This window comes from Epinephelus lanceolatus, chromosome 4 (genome assembly GCF_041903045.1).
Source record: "Epinephelus lanceolatus isolate andai-2023 chromosome 4, ASM4190304v1, whole genome shotgun sequence".
In the NCBI taxonomy this organism is placed as follows: Eukaryota; Metazoa; Chordata; class Actinopteri; order Perciformes; family Serranidae; genus Epinephelus; species Epinephelus lanceolatus.
The window spans coordinates 43,675,599-43,698,243 of NC_135737.1; the positions used below are offsets into that span (position 1 = coordinate 43,675,599).

Consider the following 22,645-nt stretch of genomic DNA (forward strand, 5'->3'; position numbering starts at 1 on the left):
TGCTCCTGTATGAGACCAGCTCCTGTATTCACCCCCTCACCCACCCTGTTTCACCCCCTCACCCACTGCGGTGTGCACTTTTCTGAAATTCCTCAGAAACTGGAGGAGTGGAGCTGGCAGCAGGCAGGACTGTGTGATTCAACTTTTGGGAAGTGAAACTCTGTTGGGAATAGGGAGGAGGCTGCAAAGGTCCAACGGAGTTGGGGGGGAGTGACTGAAAGGGAGGGGGTGGCGGTGGTTTGGGGGTATAAACAGCAAACCACCTCCTCCTCCGATTGAGCAACTTGCCCTGCACATCCCTGTCCGCCTCTCTCTGACTCCGGCCCGCAGTGGGGGGAACAGACTGGGAGTAACGTCCTCCTCCGGTGCAGTCCGCTCCGCTCAAGTTGTCCCGCTGCTTGCAAAGCAAAGCACCGACTGTGCTGTGCAGACATGGCACCTGTCCTCCAAATGTTTGCTGTCATCATCGCCTCAGCGCTCCTGCAAACTGCGACATCGGCCCACCTCAATGACACGTAAGTTAAGGACAAACGCGCTTTCTTAACAAACTGTCGCATCTCGGCTCGTCTGCAAAAGTTTGCTGTGTGCGTCACACGAGGAGACGCCAAGTGCACGCGCCGGTGTTTGCAGGAGAGGCAGCTGCACGTGATGAAGTTTGCGAAAAGTTGAATTTGATGTCGTGTTGTTGGATGTTTGGTATCAGGGAGCAAATTCCAGTATCGTCCTGGTGCAGCAGAGTCCAGTGGTTGGCCTCAGGGTAGGCTGCTGTTATGCAATCTGTAGAGGAGCAGTACCCACCATTGTGTGTGTGTGTGTGTGTGTGTGTGTGTGTGTGTGTGTGTGTAGTGTGTGTGTGTAGTGTGTGAAAATACCACCCAAATACCAAAGATCTTATTTAATGAATCTACTAAATCATCTAAAGTGGAGACTCATTATCAGTTTAAAGGGAACATGTGATGCTGTTTAAGACTCTGAGGCCAAACAGATGTCTTTCTCTTCTCTCATCTCTGCATATTGATCATGTCCCGACCTTTGTTTTGCAGCCCCGTGTGTGTGTGTGTGTGTGTGTGTGTGTGTGTGTGTGTGTGTGTGTGTGTGTGTGTGTGTTATCTGCACTGTGGTCATCTTAACTGAAATGCCTCTCATAGTTTAGTATCAGAGTCCAGTGATTTTTCATCATCATGCAACTTCCGCTCCGGATAAAAGGGCATCAATATTCTCAGCAGCACCACCCAAAACTCAATTAAATGTGTCCTTTATTTCTCATTGGCAGCAGCAGCAGCAGCAGCAGCAGGCCCCTGTACACCAACCAGCCTCAAACACAACATATTCAGCACAGTGGTTGTTTTGGGTGTCCTTCCCTGCTATTTACATGGACTGCATGTTAAAGTAACACCATATTTCTAATATTTATTTGCATAGTGGTGGAAGAAGTACTCAGATCTATTGCTGGAGAATTTTTTGTGCATCAATTTGTGTAACTTTTCTGCATCATTTTATTGAGGGGAACAAATACTAAACATTGAGGGGGACGTGCCCCATATATCTCTCCATAATCTGCACATATGCACTTAAGTAGAAGGACCACAATATAAAAGTTGAGAAAAAAGAGTAAAAGTACAGATTGTAACCAAACTGTGTAAGTATCAAAAGTAAAAGTTCTGCGACTGATATTATTATATTTTTTTGTAAATGTAGTGAAGTAAAAAGCACGACATGTCCTTTTAAAATGGAGTGAAGTAAAAGTATAAAGCAGCAGAAGATAGAAAAACCCATGTAAGTACAAATACCTCAAACTGGAGTAAATATAATTAGTTACTTTCCACCACTGGTCTTTTTGCACATTATAACCTGCAAAAACAGATTTCCTGCCCACTAAGCTGTTAACACAACACTGACATCACTGTTGCAGCGGTTCCGGTTTCAAGGTATACCGTGATATCTAAATTGACGATTATCTTATCGTGTACATTTGCTTATCTACAATATTAAAAAAAAATGCAACTGGACAGTTAAATCTCAACTTTATTTTAGTTATTTTATTTAGGTTGTTTCAAAAGGGAGACTTTTCGCACAAACTTCCATTTAAAAATGGTTTTAAGTTTATAGTTTAAAAAAACAAAAGGTTGTTTAACCAGAAATAACCCTTCCATATTAATTACTTCAAGGGTCATTCTGACTGAAAATAATTCTGTGATACCATAAAATCGCGATGTTTTCTGAGGCGGCTATCATACCGTGAAAATCTCATACCGCTGCAACCCTAGTGTATATTTGCCTATTTACATAGGTAACATATATAGACAGGAAGCAACATTAGTATTTATTTGGAGTTGTGTTTCTGGCCCCTTGATGAATGTAAGCCCATATTTCACTCTTCTTTTTGCTCTGTTTTGGTCTCCTCCAGCACTTATATCAGTCTCTATAGCTGCTAATTGCTCAGCTGTGTCCTTCAGCTAGTTGCTAACTGTGTCTGTCTGCCACTTGGTGCTGAGCAGGGAGTGCACAGCGGGTTTTTACTGAGCGGAACCTTTGATTTTTCTGCTGTAAAATGAAGCCAATGCTTGAGTATCGAAAACTGCAGTTAATTGAATGGGCACTTGAGGCTGGCTCCAAAACAGAGAGAACCCCCACAGACCTCCATGTTAAAATGCTCAACTTTACAGCAGAAATAAACATGTTTACAGCCTGGTACAAAAACAGTTTTGATATTTATAGCTAATTTCAACATTCATGACAACTGTGCGGGGGGTAACATTTTTTTATAACTCATCCATTTACATTTTATGAAGGCCCGAAGCTCCACAGAGTGAGGCCGATTGAGTGACAAGCTGTGAGGTGTGGCTACAGTCTATGAGTCAAATATGGTCCAAATACGACCACTTCAGGCTCCAATAACCAAGATGGAAATGGCAAAAACTAGAGACTTCAACAAACCAGTGGGTGGCGTCACGGTAACTGTGTCTAATATTTACACAGTCTGTGGTTTTTAATGATAAGAGTGACACCTTTCACCTTTTTGTAACCCATTGTTCTTGTAAAAATATTGATTATAGCTGATTCAATGTCAAAATTCTCTAACTGATCTCCCAATGTTCACCTCCACCTCATGGAGTAACGTAATTTAATACTGAACGTAATTTAACAATCTTGGTCCAAGAAAGTTTATTAGTCCAAACCATTTAAAGGAGTTGGATTGGCTCCATGTTTAAGGTAGAATGCAACAGTTAAAAACTTATTATGGTCTGTTACATTTTACAAGGTCTATGTCCAAATTATTTTACAGGGTGTTTTCAGTATGTTTGGGATTCTAATGGCCTGAATACAAGGGCTAGGGTATCTGATCTGAAACAACCCGAAAATTACTCATGAAATTGAAATTGCGTTTCATTTATTTGTAGCTGCCCAACACGATTAAAACCTCTGCCGTTCAGCTATTAATTGCTCCCCACTCTTGCAGTGCAGAGCGTACTCTGAGAACAGACGGAGCAGCAGAACGAAGGAGCACAGAATGTGAAACCGTTCATTGCGCTGGGTCTAAATGTTTGTGCTCATTCACAGACAGCTGCTCCTGTCATTCATCATTCTTATCTGATCAGCTCTGATCGGATCAACTGATCACCTATTAACCTCGCCACTCAAAACTCCACAAACTGCTGCCGAGGAAAAAAGAAAGAGTTTCACCTGTGCTGGGTTCACTGACCTTCAAAAAACTCCACATGTAGAAGGGAACACAGACTGATACACAGCGACACAGGCAGAGACAAAAAATAGACAGTCACAACATCGTTAGCTACAGCCACACATATTTGTTTGTATTACTTAGGGCTGAGCAATATATCAATATTATATCTATCATGATGTGAGACTACATATCATCTTAGATTTTGGATGTTGTAATTTCGTAAATGTTGTCTTTTCTGGTTTTAAAGGCTGAATTACAGTAAAATTATGTAATTTTCTGAGCTTACCAGAATGTTCTAGCTGTTCTATTATTTGCCTGGACCCACTTAGTCATTGTATTCTCATTACTGATGATTTTTTAACACAAATCTCAATGTGTAAATGTTTCACTGTGAAAGCACCAGTAGTCAGTCCTACAATATTGCAATATTGATATCAAGATATTTGGTCAAAAATACAGTGATATTAGAGTTTTCTCCGTATCGCCCAGCCATAATGTGTAAAAATGGGAGTAGTTAGTTGCATAATGTCATTCCCTTTTCTTGTTTGCCTCCTAGCCTAGACTACAGGAGTCTTATTTATAAACACTGCGTACGCACAAAACAAGGTCTGAAAGAGGAGTACGCCATTTCCCCACACAAAAGTTGTGATCTATAAAAAACAGACTTGATGGGAGAAACTTTGACCTATGCTTACGAATATTTTGGAGACAGGAAATTGGTGACACAGATGGTGAGGTGGAAGCTTGAGTTTAAAAATTGTTGAATATTTTTTAGCCAAGCCAAGCATGTTTGGCTTTTGTCCACATGTACATTTTTAGCATGGATCATGCACACTGTTTTATAAATGAGACCTCAGGACCGCAGCGGAAATAAGTCATGACTTTATAGCAACATCCTGATGAATTTAACTGTAAACCTGCAATAAAAGTCTTCTTTGCCTTTAAGCTGTTAGCACAACACTGACATCACTGTTAAAGTTGATATAGTGAATGTGAATATTTGCTTATTAACATATCGAATAGACAGAAAGCAACATTAGAGTTCATTTAGAGTTGGGTTTTTGGCCCCATGGTGAATGTAAGCCCAATGTTCACTCTCCTTTTAGCTCTGTTTTGGTCTCCTCCAGCACTTATCTGTCTCGTTAGCTGCTAATTGCTCAGCTGTGTCCACCAGCTGGTTACTAACTGCGTCTGTCTGCCACTTGATGCTGAGCAGGTAGTGTACTGTGGGTATTTACTGAGTGGAACCTCCAGATTTTATAGCTGAACAATGACGTCAGTGTGGAAGTGCCAAAAAATGCAGTTCATCAAATGTCCACTTGGGGCTGGCTCCAAAACATTCAAAGCACATTTGTGTTCTATGTGTTAATTTATTGAATAAAATCAAAATCAAACAGGTGATGCCAATAATAGCTAACTGATTTGCTGCATGCTCAGCCTCAGTGAGTACTAGAGAAGTTTCAGGGTTCAAATAATTGACAAAAAACATTATTGCGATCACAAAATCCATACGAACGACTATTGTAATGCTGGAGTAGAAACAAGTATTTCTTCTTGTCAGAAATGATCCATTGGGCTGCCTTTTGTTGTTGTTGTATAGAGGCTGTGTCATAATAAGTATCTCTGAGCCTTACGATAGAAAGTTTCTCCTCCTCTGTGCCACTGCATCACGTCCGCAGCTGACTGTACCAAAGAGTAGCGTGAAAGTCACTCTGCAGCAAAATCTGGGGACCAAAACATCCCCAGAAATCCACTGCACAGCGGTTAGACTTGCAAAATACAAAAGACTGTTCGACTCAGTCAACTGAGGGGTCTCCAACTGACTATTTGAATCTCCAACTTTTAAGGGGCAGCCCTAGTTGTTTTGTTTGGATCTGTAGCACATCATGTCCTTTTCAATCTCCACTAATGTCCTGTCTCTACCTGCAGTATTTTTGCAGTGACTGTGAGCTCCCAGGTGAGAGGAGGGAAACAGGAGACCCTGTGTGCCCACATCCACGGCCCCACCGAGCCTGTCTCTCTGACCATCGCCCTCGAAATGGACTCTGGCAGAACGACCATTCTGGAGGAGGCTGTCGAAAGGGACTTTTACCGCTGCTTAAACTTCCAGGTCTGACTCAACATGTGTACACACAGTTTGGCAATTTGCAGAGTGGCGTGTCATATTTCACTTTGGGATTTGCTTGTGCATCGTCAGTGGCAGCGAGGACGACCAGAGCACATCTTAACTTTTAATGTTTTTAGTGGTTAAATGCATCCATGAGGTTTCCAGGCGCAGTGTACTTTCCTCTCCTCGTCCTCTACCCCCCCCATTAAACTAATGGCACAAATACCACAGTCATTATGTACCTAATTATCCAGCTGGCGCCATGACTGGGGCTGTCAACGCCAATGGTTCTCTGTAAATTAGTGCTCTGGTTTCCGTCACACCGCTGCCCGCTGTTATGCAACTTACGGGGCTTGCTCCATATTGATGCGAAACGACCTGCCGACCCCAATCAGCTCTGTGACAATAGCACTTAGTTTCACTTCATTCCGCAGTGTTTGGCCCTGCAGCAGGCTGAGTCTGGCATTTGTCTATCTGCAACTAAACAAAGGCTGCTTTCTGCCAAAGGCTAGCGATGTACCTGCATTCCTCTGGACTACACCCCCCTGCTCCCGACCCCCTACCCTCAGTCTCACAACACACACACACACACAAGGAGGGGAAAAAACACCCCTCACAAATTTTGGAAGTTGTTCAAGTCCCTGTTATGTAATAGCAGCTACATTAGCAAGTGAAAACATATGCTACACAAGGATGACGACATTTCATAATTAACCTTGTGTAGTGGAAGAGGTCTGTTGCTCAATTTGTACCATTATAGTTGACAGATGTTGCACTGCAGAGACAAAATGTACAATCTAGAGAAGTTCTTCTCAGCTGGGCACAAGTTGTGCTTCTGCACAAAACTAAATTTAAAAGCACCCTCCCCTTTCTTTCTGTCTCTCCTCCTGAAGATTCAAATATCCCCTGGTCCTCTCTGACACGTGTGTTTTTCTGGTGTTTCAGGTCCCAACAGTGCGCACCAAAACTGTGGCAACCATAAACGTCACCATTCAGGGTGAGAGCGCCTCGATGAGCAAGAAGTCCAAAATCCTCATCGAGCCTCCTGGTTTCATCCACATCATCCAGACTGATAAGCCCATCTACAAACCTGGACAGACTGGTTAGTGTTGAATGCTGTGGTGTTATTACGCTGATCGTGTCCAACAGGAGGAAGTTCTAAAGCGTCTGAGCCTCCTGCTGTGAGGTAGAGTTGCTGCTGCTCTGCTGCAGTCGCACTGTTCATACAGCCCACATTATCTCCTCTGCACTGCTTACAGATTCAGCTGCACTTGCACATTTTGGACTACATTAGAATATCTGCATAATGCTGAGCCATTACTTGACAACTTTAGGAATTATGTCTGTATTCAGCACAGGAATTATGTCTGTATTCAGTTCAGAGGAGAACGGTGGTTCCTCAAGAGTTGTTGGTAGAGGAAGTGTGCAATAAAATATATGTAAGAACACATTTGTCAAATCACCATTCAAAGCCCACGGTATTTTTAAATGAATTTTTAATCTTGTGGATTTGGAGTGTTTTTTTTCTTCTTCTTAACTTTGATGTAATTTTTGGAACAATCAATATGTTAGTGTCAGATTAGTATAACATTGTTGCGGGGTAGGCAGAAATCTGAAAATGGCAAAAACATAAAAGGCAGAATTTGAATATACATCCTTCTCCTGCAGCTCTTCGCACTCTTTACTAAGCTCCTCCCACCAGATGACCATGGACACATGCTTCATACAGTAGCCCAGTGTTTTCCCAGACAGACCTTTGGTTAGCAGCTGTAGCGGCTCAAATTTGGCCAGTGCAAAACCCCCAGCGCTGCATGTCAGGGCGGGCTGGTGGCCAGCAGCAGCACTGGGTCTATCTTGTGTAACTGCAGCAACAGAAAGTTTGCTGATCTAGCGGGGAGTCGGGGCTGTCTGGTGCCCCATAGCAAGGGGTTTGCACTGGCTGGATTAAGGTTGTTGCAGCCTCTGCCAACTCTCCTCCTGGTGAGACGGTCTGTAGTGGCAGGGAGTGAGGCGGACGACACACTTTGATTCAGAGCTTTAGCTAACGTTTGCGGCATACATGAATATGAAGCTTTTGGCTCCAGTTAGTAAGTCAAGTCAGGATTTATTTCTAGAGCCAATTAAAACGACGGCAGTCGACCAAAGTGCTGCGCATAGGTGGGTACAGAGTTAAAACAACATCAATAATAAAAATAGAATAGATGTAGAAAACAATGATAAGAAAACAGAAAAATAGCAAACATTAAAATAGCAATTTAAAAAACTGAGATCATCGTGCTCGGGCTGAATGATACGCCAGGTGGAAGAGAAAGGTTGTTAGGGAGGATTTAAAAGTCTCTAGGGACTGGGAAGATCGAATGTGAAGGGGGAGGCTAATTCTAGCAACATTTTCACTCCATCTCTGAAACACTTTGTCAGCCTGGCCAGACTAGAGTCTGATACGTTGGTCATTGCTGGTTGATATCGGCTGATTATCGAGATGTCGGTATTGGCGTTGTGAACCACAGATATGCGGAAATGTAATATTTTCATTGTCATTTATAATATTATAAAGATAAAACAGTCTGTAATGTCTCAAATTGTCCAGCAGGGGGCTCTGACCATAAAGGCGAAAACACACTTGCGGCAAATGTCACACTTCAGAAACTACACCCCTATTGTTTTCAATGTTCAACCCCACACGGGTGGCAGCCCCATGGCACTTTACGCCACTGCCCTATTTCCACCCTCACTGCTCCCAGAATTAAATGCATCCCCCGCCCCCTCCCAATTCGCTCTCTGCTTGTACATACTGGCTCCTGTAGCAGCTCTCTGCTCCTATAGCAGCTTGACTCCTCTCACCAGTGATGCAAAGAGAACTCGTCGAGTCTCATGTGTGATACAGACTGGATGAGGACAGATTCATTGTTGAAGTTGAGAAATATCCTGAGCTAATCAGGCAACAACTTTGTCATTATAAAGACCATGGCCAAGAAGATATTTGTCTGTTGTCGTCTGTTGACGAGCTGCAGAATGACACGTCCAGTGTGTGCGGGGGGTGGCACGTGATGAGCGTCACATGACAGGTTACTCAATGCATTTTTCCTCATGTTTTTGACAGAAATCGTTTGCTCAGGGTTCAAAGGTTAAAATACTTGAGGAAGGTTACTAACAGCAGCACATGAAAAGTGATATCGCTCCAGGTTTCAAAGGGTCAAGGGTCAAGCTCCAAAATCCTGTGTTTCTCAGAATGCAAGGCATCTGCCATTAGACCCTGCTCCATCACTCTGTCCAGTCTGAGAAAATGATTTTCATAGTGATGTCATCGGGGTTATTTTGGCTTCTGCTCGGGGATTTTTCATAAATATTCTGTATTCCAGACGGGGTTTTACCAGGCAAAGGGGGTCTAACAAAAACATGCTGTTGAGTAGCATTATGAGAAGTGTTTTTAGAGATTGGACCACCACTTCTTCAGGGAAAATGATGTCTTGGCCTATGCTGCTTCAATTTTGACCGTCCATCCATTTTCATCTGCTTATCGGGGCCTGGTCGTGGGGGCAGCAGGCCAAACAAACTCCCCAGCAACGCTTTCCAGCTCCTCCTGGAGGACGTCAAGGCCAGATGAGATATATAATTCCTCCAGTGTGTTCTGGGTCTGCCCCCAATTTTGACCGTACTTTATTAAATCAGTCCCCAATTTTCATGGAAGAACAATGCTAAAGTGCTGCAGTGCCCCTTTAACAATAATATGTTGATACATTTTATTGAAAAGGTGCCTTTTAGATATTCCTCCTCGTCCCACCTGCTGTACTGTGGGGTTTTATTCATTTTGTTTTCTGTCTTTTCTGTCTGGTGTTATGTATTTGTGTTTTTGAGTTATTTTTAGAGAATAAATTGACACTAATTCCTTTTTTTTTCCTCTTTTCTTTAAAGTCCAGTTCCGAATCGTCTCCATGGACGCCAATTTCATCCCCGTCAGTCGAGTGGTGAGTTTTATTTATCCATTTTTGCCCTTCAGAACGATGTGATATTGCATGATGAGTGTAGTAATTCCAGCCAGTGAACTTTGTAATCTGGTGTGATTTCTACCAGGCAGCCGGTGAATCTGGAGAGCGAGGTCTATTTTGGTTCAGAGAGTGGGAGGTGAAAGGAGGGCTGTTTGTTGATTTTGAAGACAGCGTGGGCGTGAAGCGCTGTGTGGAGTAGTGTGATAAACATGCTGTCAGAGTTCATTTGGCACACACTGCATTTGACCCAAACATCTGAATCAATACGGGCTCAAGGCCTTTTCCGTTTGTGTGGAGAAGCTAAAAACACAACTGCGTGCAGCGAACGTGAAATTAATTCAGATGTATCGTGATGATGTAGGCTGGTAGAAAGTAGTGCGTCCCTTCAGCTCTGAAGACGGATTCAGATGGTCATACTGGAAACACTAAAGCTGGAATTTATAGGATCCTCCTTTATTTACCCACACTGTGTCGTAGTATCCAACACTGTGTTGCTTCCAGTGCTTGATTAAAGATGTATGAGTAGAATATTGAAAGTATTTTCATGACCACACCATAATATCAAACATAAAAATACTGTTATACACATTTCCTGACAAACTGTGGGATCTTGACTCAAATTTAAAATAAATGTCCATGGGTTTGAACGAAGTTTGTCCACAAAACATGAGTTTGTGGGTCAATTGTGAACCAAAAATACCTTTTCCCTCGGATTTTATTTGTTGTGGATGGCACTTTTCTTTGTTTGCTCAGCCATGGTGAATATTGCCAACCTCCCAGTTCTTGTTTGTCAAGAAAAAAAAGGTTTTGCTGTGGAAAAACAGACAAGATGAAGATCTTTTTTTTCTGTAAACTAATTTTTATAAGAGTGTTCTAATTGGAAATATTGTGCAAATTCTATGTTCAGCTTATTAACTTCACCTTTTTTTCTTCTTTTTCAGTACAAAGTGGTGGAGCTGCAGGTAAGCTTTCCTAAAATTCATTGTAATGAGACCCTGTGCTATCCTAGCTATTAGTCAAGTGTGGTTTTATGTGATGAGAGTGTGCCATGTCATGTCATTCAGGACATAATTTTTAATATAAGAAAAATTTATATCATGATATTCGCGATATTTTGATTTGCTGACATGTTGATGTCATACTGTTACCCACGGCAACAACAAGCATGGCTGAAAGCAAAATTATAACCAACTCTACGGTGGTGCCAAAAAGAGGAGCAGCTTCAGTAGTGTGGAATAAACTCTGGCGTCCTGAATGTTTTATGAACAGTCCCAGACTTCTCAGACTCTTTTAGTGACTTACCGCTCAGAGGGAACTCATTCAGCAGCTCCTCTGGCAGCAGCACAGCGTCTCTCCCTCTCTCGTTGGTGCATACGGGATTCGTGTCGCCAAGCGATTTTGTCATAAACCTTTGGTAATTTAAACCTACATGACGCTCGCAGCTCAACAACAAACTACATATGTATGACTGTACAATGGTTATCGTATCATAACAGCCTGTCACAGGTCACAGCGTGAAGATTAGAGGAGAAATGGCAGATCATAAAGGTCCAGGTGGAAAAAACAACTCAGTCATTTAAGATTTTGCTTTAAATTTTTACAAGAAGATAAAAGAGAGGGATTGTATTGATAAAAATAGTCATATTCATGATTTTGACACAAGTTTGGCATACAACTGGAGCTAGCAGAAGAATTCAGGCAGGGGCACAGGATCAGATGAAGGGGTGGAAAGAAGCACACTAGTTTTTACAATGGTTTTTATTCAGACAAAACTGTTTGCCATCTGATTAATTTGAAACAATTTACAATGACAGGAAAAACAATCTGCATCTAGCAGAATGGAGTAAGAGGTCCTTCCCTCTTAAACTTCAGTTGCTTATGCTGGTCACCTGCAGCAGATAGCCATGAGTGATGATCTCAACCGTTAATGAAATGTACCTCTGTCTTTATGTAGGATCCCAATTCAAACCGCATTGCCCAGTGGTTGGATAGGACACTTGTTAGCGGCATCCTTGATCTTTCCCACCCCATGATTCCTGAGGCAGCACAAGGAACCTACATGATCACCGCAACGACAAACAAAGGAGAGCAAATTTCCCACAGCTTTGACATCAAGGAATACGGTGTGTTTCAGTTACAGACTAATAAAAATAGAAATAGAAGAATGTGTTAACCAAAATAATTTATTTGATCTATGTCAATTTTGTGTGGTGAGATTTTTGATTGTGTTTCTTTTGCTTTAGTTTTGCCAAAGTATGAGGTAAAGGTTCATCTACCCAGTGTGATCACCATCCTGGACAAAGAGGCAACGATTAAGATTTGTGGAAAGTAAGTGTCCCACTTTAACAGGACAGACTGAAGTTAGCAAGGGCAGTGAAGTTTAGGATGGTAGCCATTTATTAAGGTCAATCTATCCTCATTTTTTGTATATAAACCATAATGATATTACAGTTATTTTGCATATATTTAAATTTTCTTAGAGACTTGAAGCTTAAACGGTTATATTCTTGAGTGTTTCCTGTTACAGCGGCTCACTGGCAACTGATGACCAGACTTGTTGTCAACTAATGTGACTGAGAACAATCACACTATACTGTACAGTATATAGTGTGATTCTTGATGTAAGAACTGTTAGTGATTGGGACTGTCTGGAACCTTGGCTCACCAGCCTGCTAACTCAAGCTTTGATTCCCACTACAATTTTACTTTTTTTCACATTAACACCTGCTGAGTCATCGGCAGCTCCGCCACACTCAGTTTTGTGTTTGTCCCACATCATACAGAGAACGTTTCTAGCTAGCCTCAGCTGTCATGTTTTAAGGCTCCAATTGTTGTGACAACAAATGATCAGACTGTCTAAACCTACTAAGCAATGGACAAAGTAATAAGCAGAGTACTGTACAGAGTAATGTACGGAGCAACATACAAAATAAGAAATGGACTAATGTACAGAGTAACGTACAAAGTAACAGACGGACCATTGAACGATGTAACAAACGGACTAATGTAAGGAGAAACATACAAAGTAACAGACGGACTAATGTACAAAATATCATACAAATTAACAAATGGACTAATGTATGAAGTAACGTACAAAGTAACAGACAGACTAATGTACAAAGCAATGTACAAAGTAACAGACAGATCATTGTAAGATGTAACAAATAGACTAATGTACGAAGTAACGTACAAAGTAACAGAATAATGTACAAAGTAACGTACAAAGTAACAAATGGACTAACGTACGAAGTAAAGTACAAAGTGACAAATGGACTAATGTACGAAGTAATGTACAAAGTAATAAATGGACTAATATACGGAGTAACGTACAACGTAACAAACGGACTAGTATACGAAGTAATGTACGAAGTAACAAACAGACTAATGTACAAAGCAACGTAAAAGTAACGGACAGACCATTGTATGATGTAACAAACGGACTAATGTAAGGAGAAACATACAAAGTAACAGACAGACTAATGTACAAAATAACCTACAAATTAACAAATGGACTAATGTACGAAGTAATGTATGAAGTAACAAACAGACTAATGTAAGGAGTAACGTACAAAGTAACAGACAGACTAATGTACAAAGCAATGTACAAAGTAACAGACGGATCATTGTACAATGTCACAAATAGACTAATGTACGAAGTAACGTACAAAGTAACAAATGGACTAACGTACGAAGTAACGTACAAAGTAACAGACTAATGTACGAAGTAATGTACAAAGTAACAAATGGACTAACGTACGAAATAACGTACAAAGTAACAGGCTAATGTACGAAGTAACGTACAAAGTAACAGACTAATGTATGAAGTAAAGTACAAAGTAACAAATGGACTAATGTACGAAGTAACGTACAAAGTAACAGACTAATGTACGAAGTAACGTACAAAGTAACAAATGGACTAACGTACGAAGTAACGTACAAAGTAACAGACTAATGTACGAAGTAACGTACAAAGTAACAAATGGACTAATGTACGAAGTAACGTACAAAGTAACAGGCTAATGTACGAAGTAACGTACAAAGTAACAATTGGACTAACGTACAAAGTAACAAACTAATGTACGAAGTAACGTACAAAGTAACAGACTAATGTACGAAGTAACGCACAAAGTAACAATGGAAGGGTTTTTTTCAGTTTGACTTTAAGGATTAGCCAGTGAGCATCATTCACATCTGATGGATATTGTGCTGTTTGTTGCTTTCTCAGGCGATACTATACCTGCTGTCTGGGGGATGATATCAACCTGAAATGCTAAAATCTAAAATCAGGATCATTTTCATCCTTCTGCCTTTTCCTGCAGATACACATATGGTAAACCTGTTATTGGTTCAGTGAAGGCAACGATTTGTCGAAATGCCGTCAGGTTTTACTGGTATTCAAGTGCCCAAGAAAGTGACCTCTGCAAGACGTACGACCTGACAGTGAGTATCCCAGATAATTAAAAAATGTGACTTGCTGTAACTGCAGTTTACTTCACTGTGTCTACTTTTTTTGTTTGATATTGACTCTTACTATCTCGCAGACAGATAAAGGTGGTTGTGCAACACAAATTGTGAACATGACAGAGTTTTCCCTCAACAAGAACATGTACGATGACAGCTTTGAGGTGGATGCGGAAATGGAGGAGTACGGCACAGGTATGTGGACTCAGTACACAGGCTGGATACTGTCATTGAATCATTATTAGTTCCTGATGAGCTCTGATCTGTATGTTTACTACCATCTAGGGGTCATTCTCAATGGCAATGGGCGGACCAGCTTCAGCAGTCACATCAGAACTGTCACCTTCGAGGACGTACCTGCAGCGTACAAGCCTGGCATCCCATTGGAGGGAAAGGTAATCAGTCTCATTATTGACCACTGAGAGCTATAGTGTGGCAAGACTCTGCAGGGATGGCAATGAGTCCACCACTTTGGTTCAGACGGAAATACCCTAATGAATATTGTAAAGACGTTTACAGTCCTCACAGAATAAATTCAGCAGCCATGATTCCTAGACTATTTTTGAAATACTGCTTCTATTTAAAACTTTGTTAACATTCAGAGTTTCCAGGAAAATTTTGCAATCTATAAGTTTGAATTATTTCAATTTTGTTGCTGAGACTTTTATCCATCAGTTTGGTATGGTTGATGGTTCTAGGAAACACATGAGCCTCAGTCATGATTGTAACAGGGAAAGCCAGTCGGAGGAAGAGCTATCAGAGCTGTGGTGAAATCTGACTGCTTTGTCCCGGCAACTTGGGACAACTTGTCTGAAAGGCTGAAAATAACTCCACCGTTGCTTTCTGACTTGTTTGCAGGTCAAAATGGTCGGTGCAGACAACAAAGCTGTTGCCAATGAGGAGGTGTATCTGTTTGTTGGCGATTCTCAAAACGAAACGCTCACGACAGACATGAGAGGCATGGCTTCATTTTCTTTGGACACTGGCGACTGGAAGGGCACCTTAACTCTGAAGGTTGGTGACTGCTTCTCAGAGACATTTTTTATTCTAGCACAATTAATTCAGTTCAAGGGCTTCATATTAATAACCAGCTCGGTATTTATCAATTATACAATCCATATGTAATTAAAGAAACTTTGCATCATATCGATCATGTTTGAGGTGAAGAACACGGACCTAAATTATCATGAAAGGAATCTGTTTTCGAGAATTGGTTTGTTGTTGGAAAGCTGAGTTAAAATGTGACCTTTGACCTGTGGTTGTTGTGTCAACAGGCGAGGTCTAGAAAGACGGAGGACACTGAGCCATATGTGGCCAATCTGCGCAGACCAGAGTACAGGTCGGCCTACCACCACGTCTCAGCATTTTACTCTAAGAGCAATAGTTTTCTGAAGCTCATGCAGGTGAGCGGGAAGATCTCCTGTGACAAAGATGCGACTGTACGTGCTCAGTACATCATCCAGGGGGAGGAGCTAAAGAAGGGACAGGAAGTCCTCGACTTCTTTTACCTGGTAAGACTCACGTGATGGGTTATGAGCTATTGTCAGTGACACACCTCGCCTACATTTGTTAACTTTAAGCTGAACAGTAATTAAACCACTCAGACTCCAAAAGGCTTTTTGCAGAAACAAAGTGGGGCTAATTGTACACACACACAAACACATATTAAATGTATCTGCCTGTGTGATATGTTTGATTGTAGGTGATGTCCAGAGGTGGAATTGTGCAGCACGGTCGCGTCCCAGCAGCTGTTAAAGCAGGAACAGGTACAGACTGTTACTTAAACTAAGGCAGCCATCTTAAAGGATAAATCTGGTGATGATCTGTATTTCCCTTATTGTCAGATACTTTCATACAATCATATGTCACATGTCCTTGTCTCTGTTTTTCCTGCCTCAGTCAATAAAGGAGAGTTGTCCATACCGCTCAGTCAGGTTACAAACCTGGCACCATTTGCCCAGGTGGTGGTTTACACTGTGATGCCCAGTGGAGAGGCTGTGGCTGATAGCCAGGACTTCCCCATTCAGCTCTGCCTCAATAACAAGGTACCGCCTGAATGACCTTTATGACCTAAAGCTACGATAAATGAGTCCAAGTCTTTTTATTTACAATAAAGTACACATTTCTGATTATTTTGAGTCTGTTCTTGTGACCTGACGTCCTCCTGTCAGCTCTCAAACTAATGACTCTCCACCGCGGTGTCTTCTGTGTAGGTGTCTCTGAAGTTCTCCTCGCTGCAGGAGCTTCCTGCAGAGAAGACCACGCTCAATCTCCAGGCTCACCCAGGCTCCATGTGCTCCGTCAGAGCCATCGACCAGAGCGTCCTCCTGCTGCAGCAAGAGCAGGAACTCACTGTCGACTATGTACGACACAATCTTGAGCACTGGTTGACCACATATGTACCTTTACCAACACCTGAACGTGATGTTTCTATTGTAAAAACCATACTTGAGTAATTTAGTCAGTGTGGAGTGTGGACTGGTAGTCAGACCTGAGTCTTGCCTTTGCAGAGTGCAAAAGCCCCTTAATCAGCATTTGGACTAGTTCAAGTCATGATAATCAAATATTATGACAGCCTTATATTATTAATACCTCCATGGTGAATGAAGAATCCAAAAAACTGAGAAATGTCCGTCAATCAACTTGTGCTGTATAGTTAAATGTCTTTTATTTAGTTGTATGCTTGGTACTTCCCAAACAGACGGCTCCTAACAACAGGGAACTAAACCGAAAGTGAAACTTATTTGTGCTCTCTTCAAAGCCAGGGTCCACTGGCAGTGATTTTACTTCACTGAGCAGGGGAGCTGCTGGGTTAGCGCTGTGTCAATCACTTTGTGTTATTGTGTGACTTTGGTGAATCCGAGCTAACCCTTAACAGCACCGAAGTCACATGCTAAAAGCTAACTGATTGAAGCAGCTGTAAACCAGTTGCTCCCCTGTTCATCCATCCATCCATTTTCATCCACTTATCTGGGCAGCAGGCTGAGCAAAGCACCCCTGAGGTCCCTCTCCCCAGCAACGCTTTCCAGCCCCAGACCCTGAGGTGTTCCCAGGCCAGATGAGATATATAATCCCTGCAGTGTGTTCTGGGTCTGCCCCGGGGCCTCCTACCAGTGGGACGTGCCTGGAACACTTCCAACAGGAGGCGCCCAGGAGGATCCTGATCAGATGTTGAACCACCTCAACTGACCCCTTTCGACACAAAGGAGCAGCGGCTCTACTCTGAGCTCCCTCTGGATGTCTGAGCTCCTCACCCTATCTCTAAGGCTGAGCCCAGACACCCCACAGAGGAAACTCATTTCAGCCACTTGTATCCCCGACCTCATTCTTTCAGTCACTACCCAGAGCTCATGACCATAGGTGAGGGGTGGGACGGAGATAGACCAGTAACGACTGCATCACTGCAGAAGCCGCACCAAACCACCGATCCATCTCACGCTCCATTCTACCCTCGCTCGTGAACAAGACCCCGAGATACTTGAACTCCCTCGTTTGAAGCAGCAGCAGTACTGTTTGTGTCAGTGCAGCGTGGCTTTGAGCTCAGAGAGGGCTGTTTGTTTGGGAAACACTAAGCATACGACTGGATAAATTAGACTTGATTATACTGCACAAATCGTGTGAGAGAAGAATTTTCTGAGTTTTTGGATTCTTTGTTCACCGTGAGGGCATGCAAGAAAAACAAGGTCCTCTTCAGGGTTGAGTAATTGATCTACAAATGGATTACATTTGGAGGGTGAAGTATCGTTTAAGTCAGGGGTGTGACGTCCAAACTTTTTTGAATGGGGGCTAGTTAGATGATGTAAAGAATACCTTGCGGCCAGCTGCCTCTACCGAGCAGGAAGTGTCTGCTGTATTCAAATAAACACAAGAAGTTTGTGCTCTAGAGAAAAGATCAGCACTCAGTGAATAACCTCCTAATCCCTATGATCTTTGGAGTCATCAGGTGGGAACCTCCTTTCACCAGTGTTTCGTCTAGTTGGTCCCACGACACCTCCAGGAGGCTAGACAGTGATCTCTGGCGTCCCAGAGACACTCCCCTAATGCCAGGTCTCACTGCTCCCCTCCCCGCACCAACCCAATAACCTCCTTTACCTTACTTACACATGGCTTTCTCAGCCCAAACAGCACTGCCACCTTCAACCAAACCCAGGCTCCGTACATGCGAGCTCCAGGTAGAGACAGTGCTGATACTACCTTTCCTAGCACATTCACCATACTCTATTTCACACGCTACATAGCATAACTACAATATCAACTAAAGTTAAAGGGGATAAATAAACTTACAGGATCAGCAAACACACTCACCTTGCAGCATGGTCTCCCACTTACTATGGGTAAGGGTTTCCCACCCGATATCCCTCCATTAGGAGGGATAGAGCATGAGATGGTGGAAGGAAGTTCAGGAGGTGATCAGGCGTGCAAAGGCTTCTTGGAGTCCCCTACCGGGTTTCTAAAAGTGCGCCTGATATCCTTAAATCTTTGTGGAAACAGCTAAGAATAGTTTGGGAGAAACAAATTATACCAAGAGCATGGCGTAGGGCAGGGGGTGTCGTCTTTCCTAAGGAGAAGGAGTCTGTGGACCTTAGCCAGTTCCGGATGATTTCTCTCTTGAATGTAGAGGGGAAGATTTTCTTTAGTGTGGTTGCGCAGAGATTAGCTAGCTGCTTAGAAAGGAATAGCCTAAGATTTACCATGGTGCAGAAGGCAGGAATACCAGGTTTTTCAGGGTGTTTAGAGCATACTAGCATGATCTGGCACCAGATTCAGGCAGCGAAGATTAACAAAAGGGACCTACATGTAATATTTTTAGATCTTGCAAATGCGTTTGGTTCAGTACCGCACAGCCTCATTTGGAGTGCGTTTGACTACTTCAAAGTGCCACAGGTAGTTGTTAACTTAGTGAAGGCATACTTTCAGGATATTAGGTTGTGTCAAAGTACGGCAGGTTTCACAACAGGTTGGCAGAGGCTGAACAAGAAAAAAAGCAAAGTGATCTTGCTATATGAACCAATATTGTGTTGCAGACCACGTACAGTATACTTTGAAGGAAAAGCTGTGGCCATTTAAAATCAGTCCGTGGCCCCTGGGCTGGACTTTGGACGTCCCTGCTTTAAGTGGACCGGTGGACTGTCCTGTACCTGCTGCCTGTCCTGATGACTCACTCAGGCTGGTGTTCATGTGTGTGTTTTGTGCAGGTGTACAGCCAGCTGCCTGTCCAGAGGTTGGTGGGATACAACTTTGATGTTGAGGACTTTGAGCCATATCCCTGCTTCCCTGTGCCGATGCCAGAGCCAGAGCCTGAACCAGAGCCTGAACCAGAGCCTGAGCCTGTACAAGAACTAGAAGATGTGGATGCAGCTGGTCGATCGAAGCGCTCGATCTACTTTGGACCGCCCAGTGGGAAGAATGATGTCTACAGCATCTTTAAAGTAGAAATTTGATCATTTTTCTTGACTGTCACAGACTAGGCCAGTGGTTTCCAAGCTTTGTATGGCCAAGGGCACAAAGGGCGAAATCTCAAGGCACACCTGTGTTTATATCATAAGAATGAAAATTTTGTTGTCATTTAGAACCTGAGACCTGTAGTTGTCCTCTGTTTTATCCTGTGTGTTCATCGGGGGTGACCAAATCATATACAGTACATCACTTCACAATCTCCTATTTGGTTTTCATCATCTCTCTCTCTCTCTACTTCTAGGAAATTGGAATCAAAATTGTGACCAACTCCGATGTGAAAAAACCTCACAACTGCCTTGAAAGGAACTATGAGTTATTTTTCTATGATGCTGGTATGTTTTAGTGTTTGCCACAGGTAGTTTCCATTTCATATGACCCCAGAATGTAACTGTAACATACTGTTTACTCTTGAGAAGTACCAGTTGGCCAACGTGGAATGTTTGGAAATGCTGAAGACCTAATACTTGAAAGTGCCCCAATTGAAGTGGGGAGTGAGGATGAAGAGGCAGAGGCTGGAAAGACCAAGGAAACTATCAGAACATACTTTCCTGAGACCTGGATCTGGGAGCTGGTTTCCGTTGGGTAAGTTTAGGTGTGTCATCGGACTTTTTATATCCGTGTGTTTCTAGATCTCGTGGACTCTCCGGTTCCCATGGCCTTCAACATGATGCCGCAGAGTTCAGGACATGGTGTGCTGAGAAAAGAGGAGGAGAAGAAAGAGACCGTCAGGACGTTCTTCCCCGAGACGTGGATCTGGGACCTAGTTCCCGTGGGGTAATGATAACATATCATATTAAAAAGGGGTGAAATATTGTACTTTTTTTGTTGTTGTTGATGTATTTTCAGGCAATTGTACATTTTGAATAGATGTTTGAAAATATATTTTGGCAAGAATGTTGAGTTTCTTCATGTCACTCACTTTTTATTTTAAAACTACGACAAAACAACGGTTGATTTTTGTTTTGTTTTTCTTTCAGTTTATTGATTACCATCTAGTTTAGACGTTTTTTGTCCAAATAATCAAAAGGAAAACAGTCCAAGGCCCAAATCTGTGCATCAGCCACTTTATTAGGTACAACTTGCCAGTACCACAGATTATTTAGGTGAAGCTGAAATGATTCCTGTATTTAATAAATGCTGCTTGAGCCTTAGATTTATGCAAGTCTGGGGACGAACTGATAGTTCTTCTTTTTAAAGATATTTTTTGGCCATTTTTGCCTTTAATTGATCGGAAAGCTCAGGGTGAAGGGAGAGAGAAAGGGAATGACATGCAGCAAAGGGCCACAGGCTGGAGTCGAACCCGGGCCGCTGCGGCAACAGCCTTGTACATGGGGCGCCTGCTCTACCACTAAGCCACCGACACCCCTTATTTAACATTTTGTTTTTAATTTTTTACCACATGTTTTTTTAATGTATCATTTTATTTTTTTCAGATGATTTTTTTTTTTTTTTTTTTTTTTTAAAGATTATTTTTTTCTGGCTTTTGCCTTTATTGACAGGAGAGAGTGAAATGGGGGAGTGAGAGAGAGTGGGGGTTGACATGCAGCAAATGGTTGTGAGCTGGAGTTGAACCTGCGACCGCTGCAGCGAGGCATCGCCTCTGTATATGGGGTGCCGGCACTACGCTACCGACGCCCCTTTCATAGGATCTTTTTTCACATAACTTTTTTTATTTAATTTTCTTTTTCTTTTTGTTTTTATTTATTATTTATTTTATTTAAATGCGAATGTGTATAACTGTTTGTGTGTATGTATGTATATAAATGTTTAGATATATATGCATGTGTGTGTGTATATATATGTGTAAATACATATATATATTTATGTATAAAAATGTGTGTGTATGTGTGTGTGTATATGTATATATATATATATATATATATATATATATATATATATATATATATATATATATATATATATATATATATATATACACACAGTACAGGCCAAAAGTTTGGACACACCTTCTCATTCAATGCGTTTTCTTTATTTTCATGACTATTTACATTGTAGATTCTCACTGAAGGCATCAAAACTATGAATGAACGCATGTGGAGTTATGTACTTAACAAAAAAAGGTGAAATAACTGAAAACATGTTTTATATTCTAGTTTCTTCAAAATAGCCACCCTTTGCTCTGATTACTGCTTTGCACACTCTTGGCATTCTTTCGACGAGCTTCAAGAGGTAGTCACCTGAAATGGTTTCCACTTCACAGGTGTGCCTTATCAGGGTTAATTAGTGGAATTTCTTGCTTTATCAATGGGGTTGGGACCATCAGTTGTGTTGTGCAGAAGTCAGGTTAATACACAGCCGACAGCCCTATTGGACAACTGTTAAAATTCATATGATGGCAAGAACCAATCAGCTAACTAAAGAAAAACGAGTGGCCATCATTACTTTAAGAAATGAAGGTCAGTCAGTCCGGAAAATTGCAAAAACTTTAAATGTGTCCCCAAGTGGAGTCGCAAAAACCATCAAGCGCTACAACGAAACTGGCACACATGAGGACCGACCCAGGAAAGGAAGACCAAGAGTCACCTCTGCTTCTGAGGATAAGTTCATCCGAGTCACCAGCCTCAGAAATGGCAAGTTAACAGCAGCTCAGATCAGAGACCAGATGAATGCCACACAGAGTTCTAGCAGCAGACCCATCTCTAGAACAACTGTTAAGAGGAGACTGCGCCAATCAGGCCTTCATGGTCAAATAGCTGCTAGGAAACCACTGCTAAGGAGAGGCAACAAGCAGAAGAGATTTGTTTGGGCCAAGAAACACAAGGAATGGACATTAGACCAGTGGAAATCTGTGCTTTGGTCTGATGAGTCCAAATTTGAGATCTTTGGTTCCAACCGCCGTGTCTTTGTGAGACGCAGAAAAGGTGAACGGATGGATTCCACATGCCTGGTTCCCACTGTGAAGCATGGAGGAGGAGGTGTGATGGTGTG

At 42.2% G+C, this 22,645-nt stretch overlaps 1 protein-coding gene across 3 annotated transcripts in view; it reads left to right on the forward strand.

Annotated features, from left to right (window-relative positions):
• The first annotated feature begins 261 nt into the window (after positions 1 to 261).
• Positions 262 to 22,645, forward strand: part of LOC117259624 (alpha-2-macroglobulin) — a 53,319-nt gene continuing 30,935 nt past the window's right edge. The window contains exons 1-18 of one of the 3 annotated variants that reach the window (XM_033631091.2): positions 262 to 515; positions 5,615 to 5,795; positions 6,738 to 6,894; positions 9,705 to 9,757; positions 10,720 to 10,740; positions 11,733 to 11,901; positions 12,022 to 12,106; positions 14,098 to 14,218; positions 14,320 to 14,434; positions 14,525 to 14,634; positions 15,098 to 15,253; positions 15,514 to 15,750; positions 15,942 to 16,005; positions 16,139 to 16,284; positions 16,453 to 16,602; positions 19,435 to 19,668; positions 19,938 to 20,028; positions 20,110 to 20,278. In XM_033631091.2, coding sequence (XP_033486982.2) covers positions 433 to 515; positions 5,615 to 5,795; positions 6,738 to 6,894; positions 9,705 to 9,757; positions 10,720 to 10,740; positions 11,733 to 11,901; positions 12,022 to 12,106; positions 14,098 to 14,218; positions 14,320 to 14,434; positions 14,525 to 14,634; positions 15,098 to 15,253; positions 15,514 to 15,750; positions 15,942 to 16,005; positions 16,139 to 16,284; positions 16,453 to 16,602; positions 19,435 to 19,668; positions 19,938 to 20,028; positions 20,110 to 20,278 — 2,342 coding nt within the window. In that variant the 5' untranslated portion in view covers positions 262 to 432. Of the gene's footprint in view, positions 516 to 5,614; positions 5,796 to 6,737; positions 6,895 to 9,704; positions 9,758 to 10,719; positions 10,741 to 11,732; positions 11,902 to 12,021; positions 12,107 to 14,097; positions 14,219 to 14,319; positions 14,435 to 14,524; positions 14,635 to 15,097; positions 15,254 to 15,513; positions 15,751 to 15,941; positions 16,006 to 16,138; positions 16,285 to 16,452; positions 16,603 to 19,434; positions 19,669 to 19,937; positions 20,029 to 20,109; positions 20,279 to 20,325; positions 20,471 to 22,645 lie in introns of all 3 variants that reach the window. The other 2 variants (XM_033631092.2, XM_033631093.2) reach the window with 2 other exon arrangements.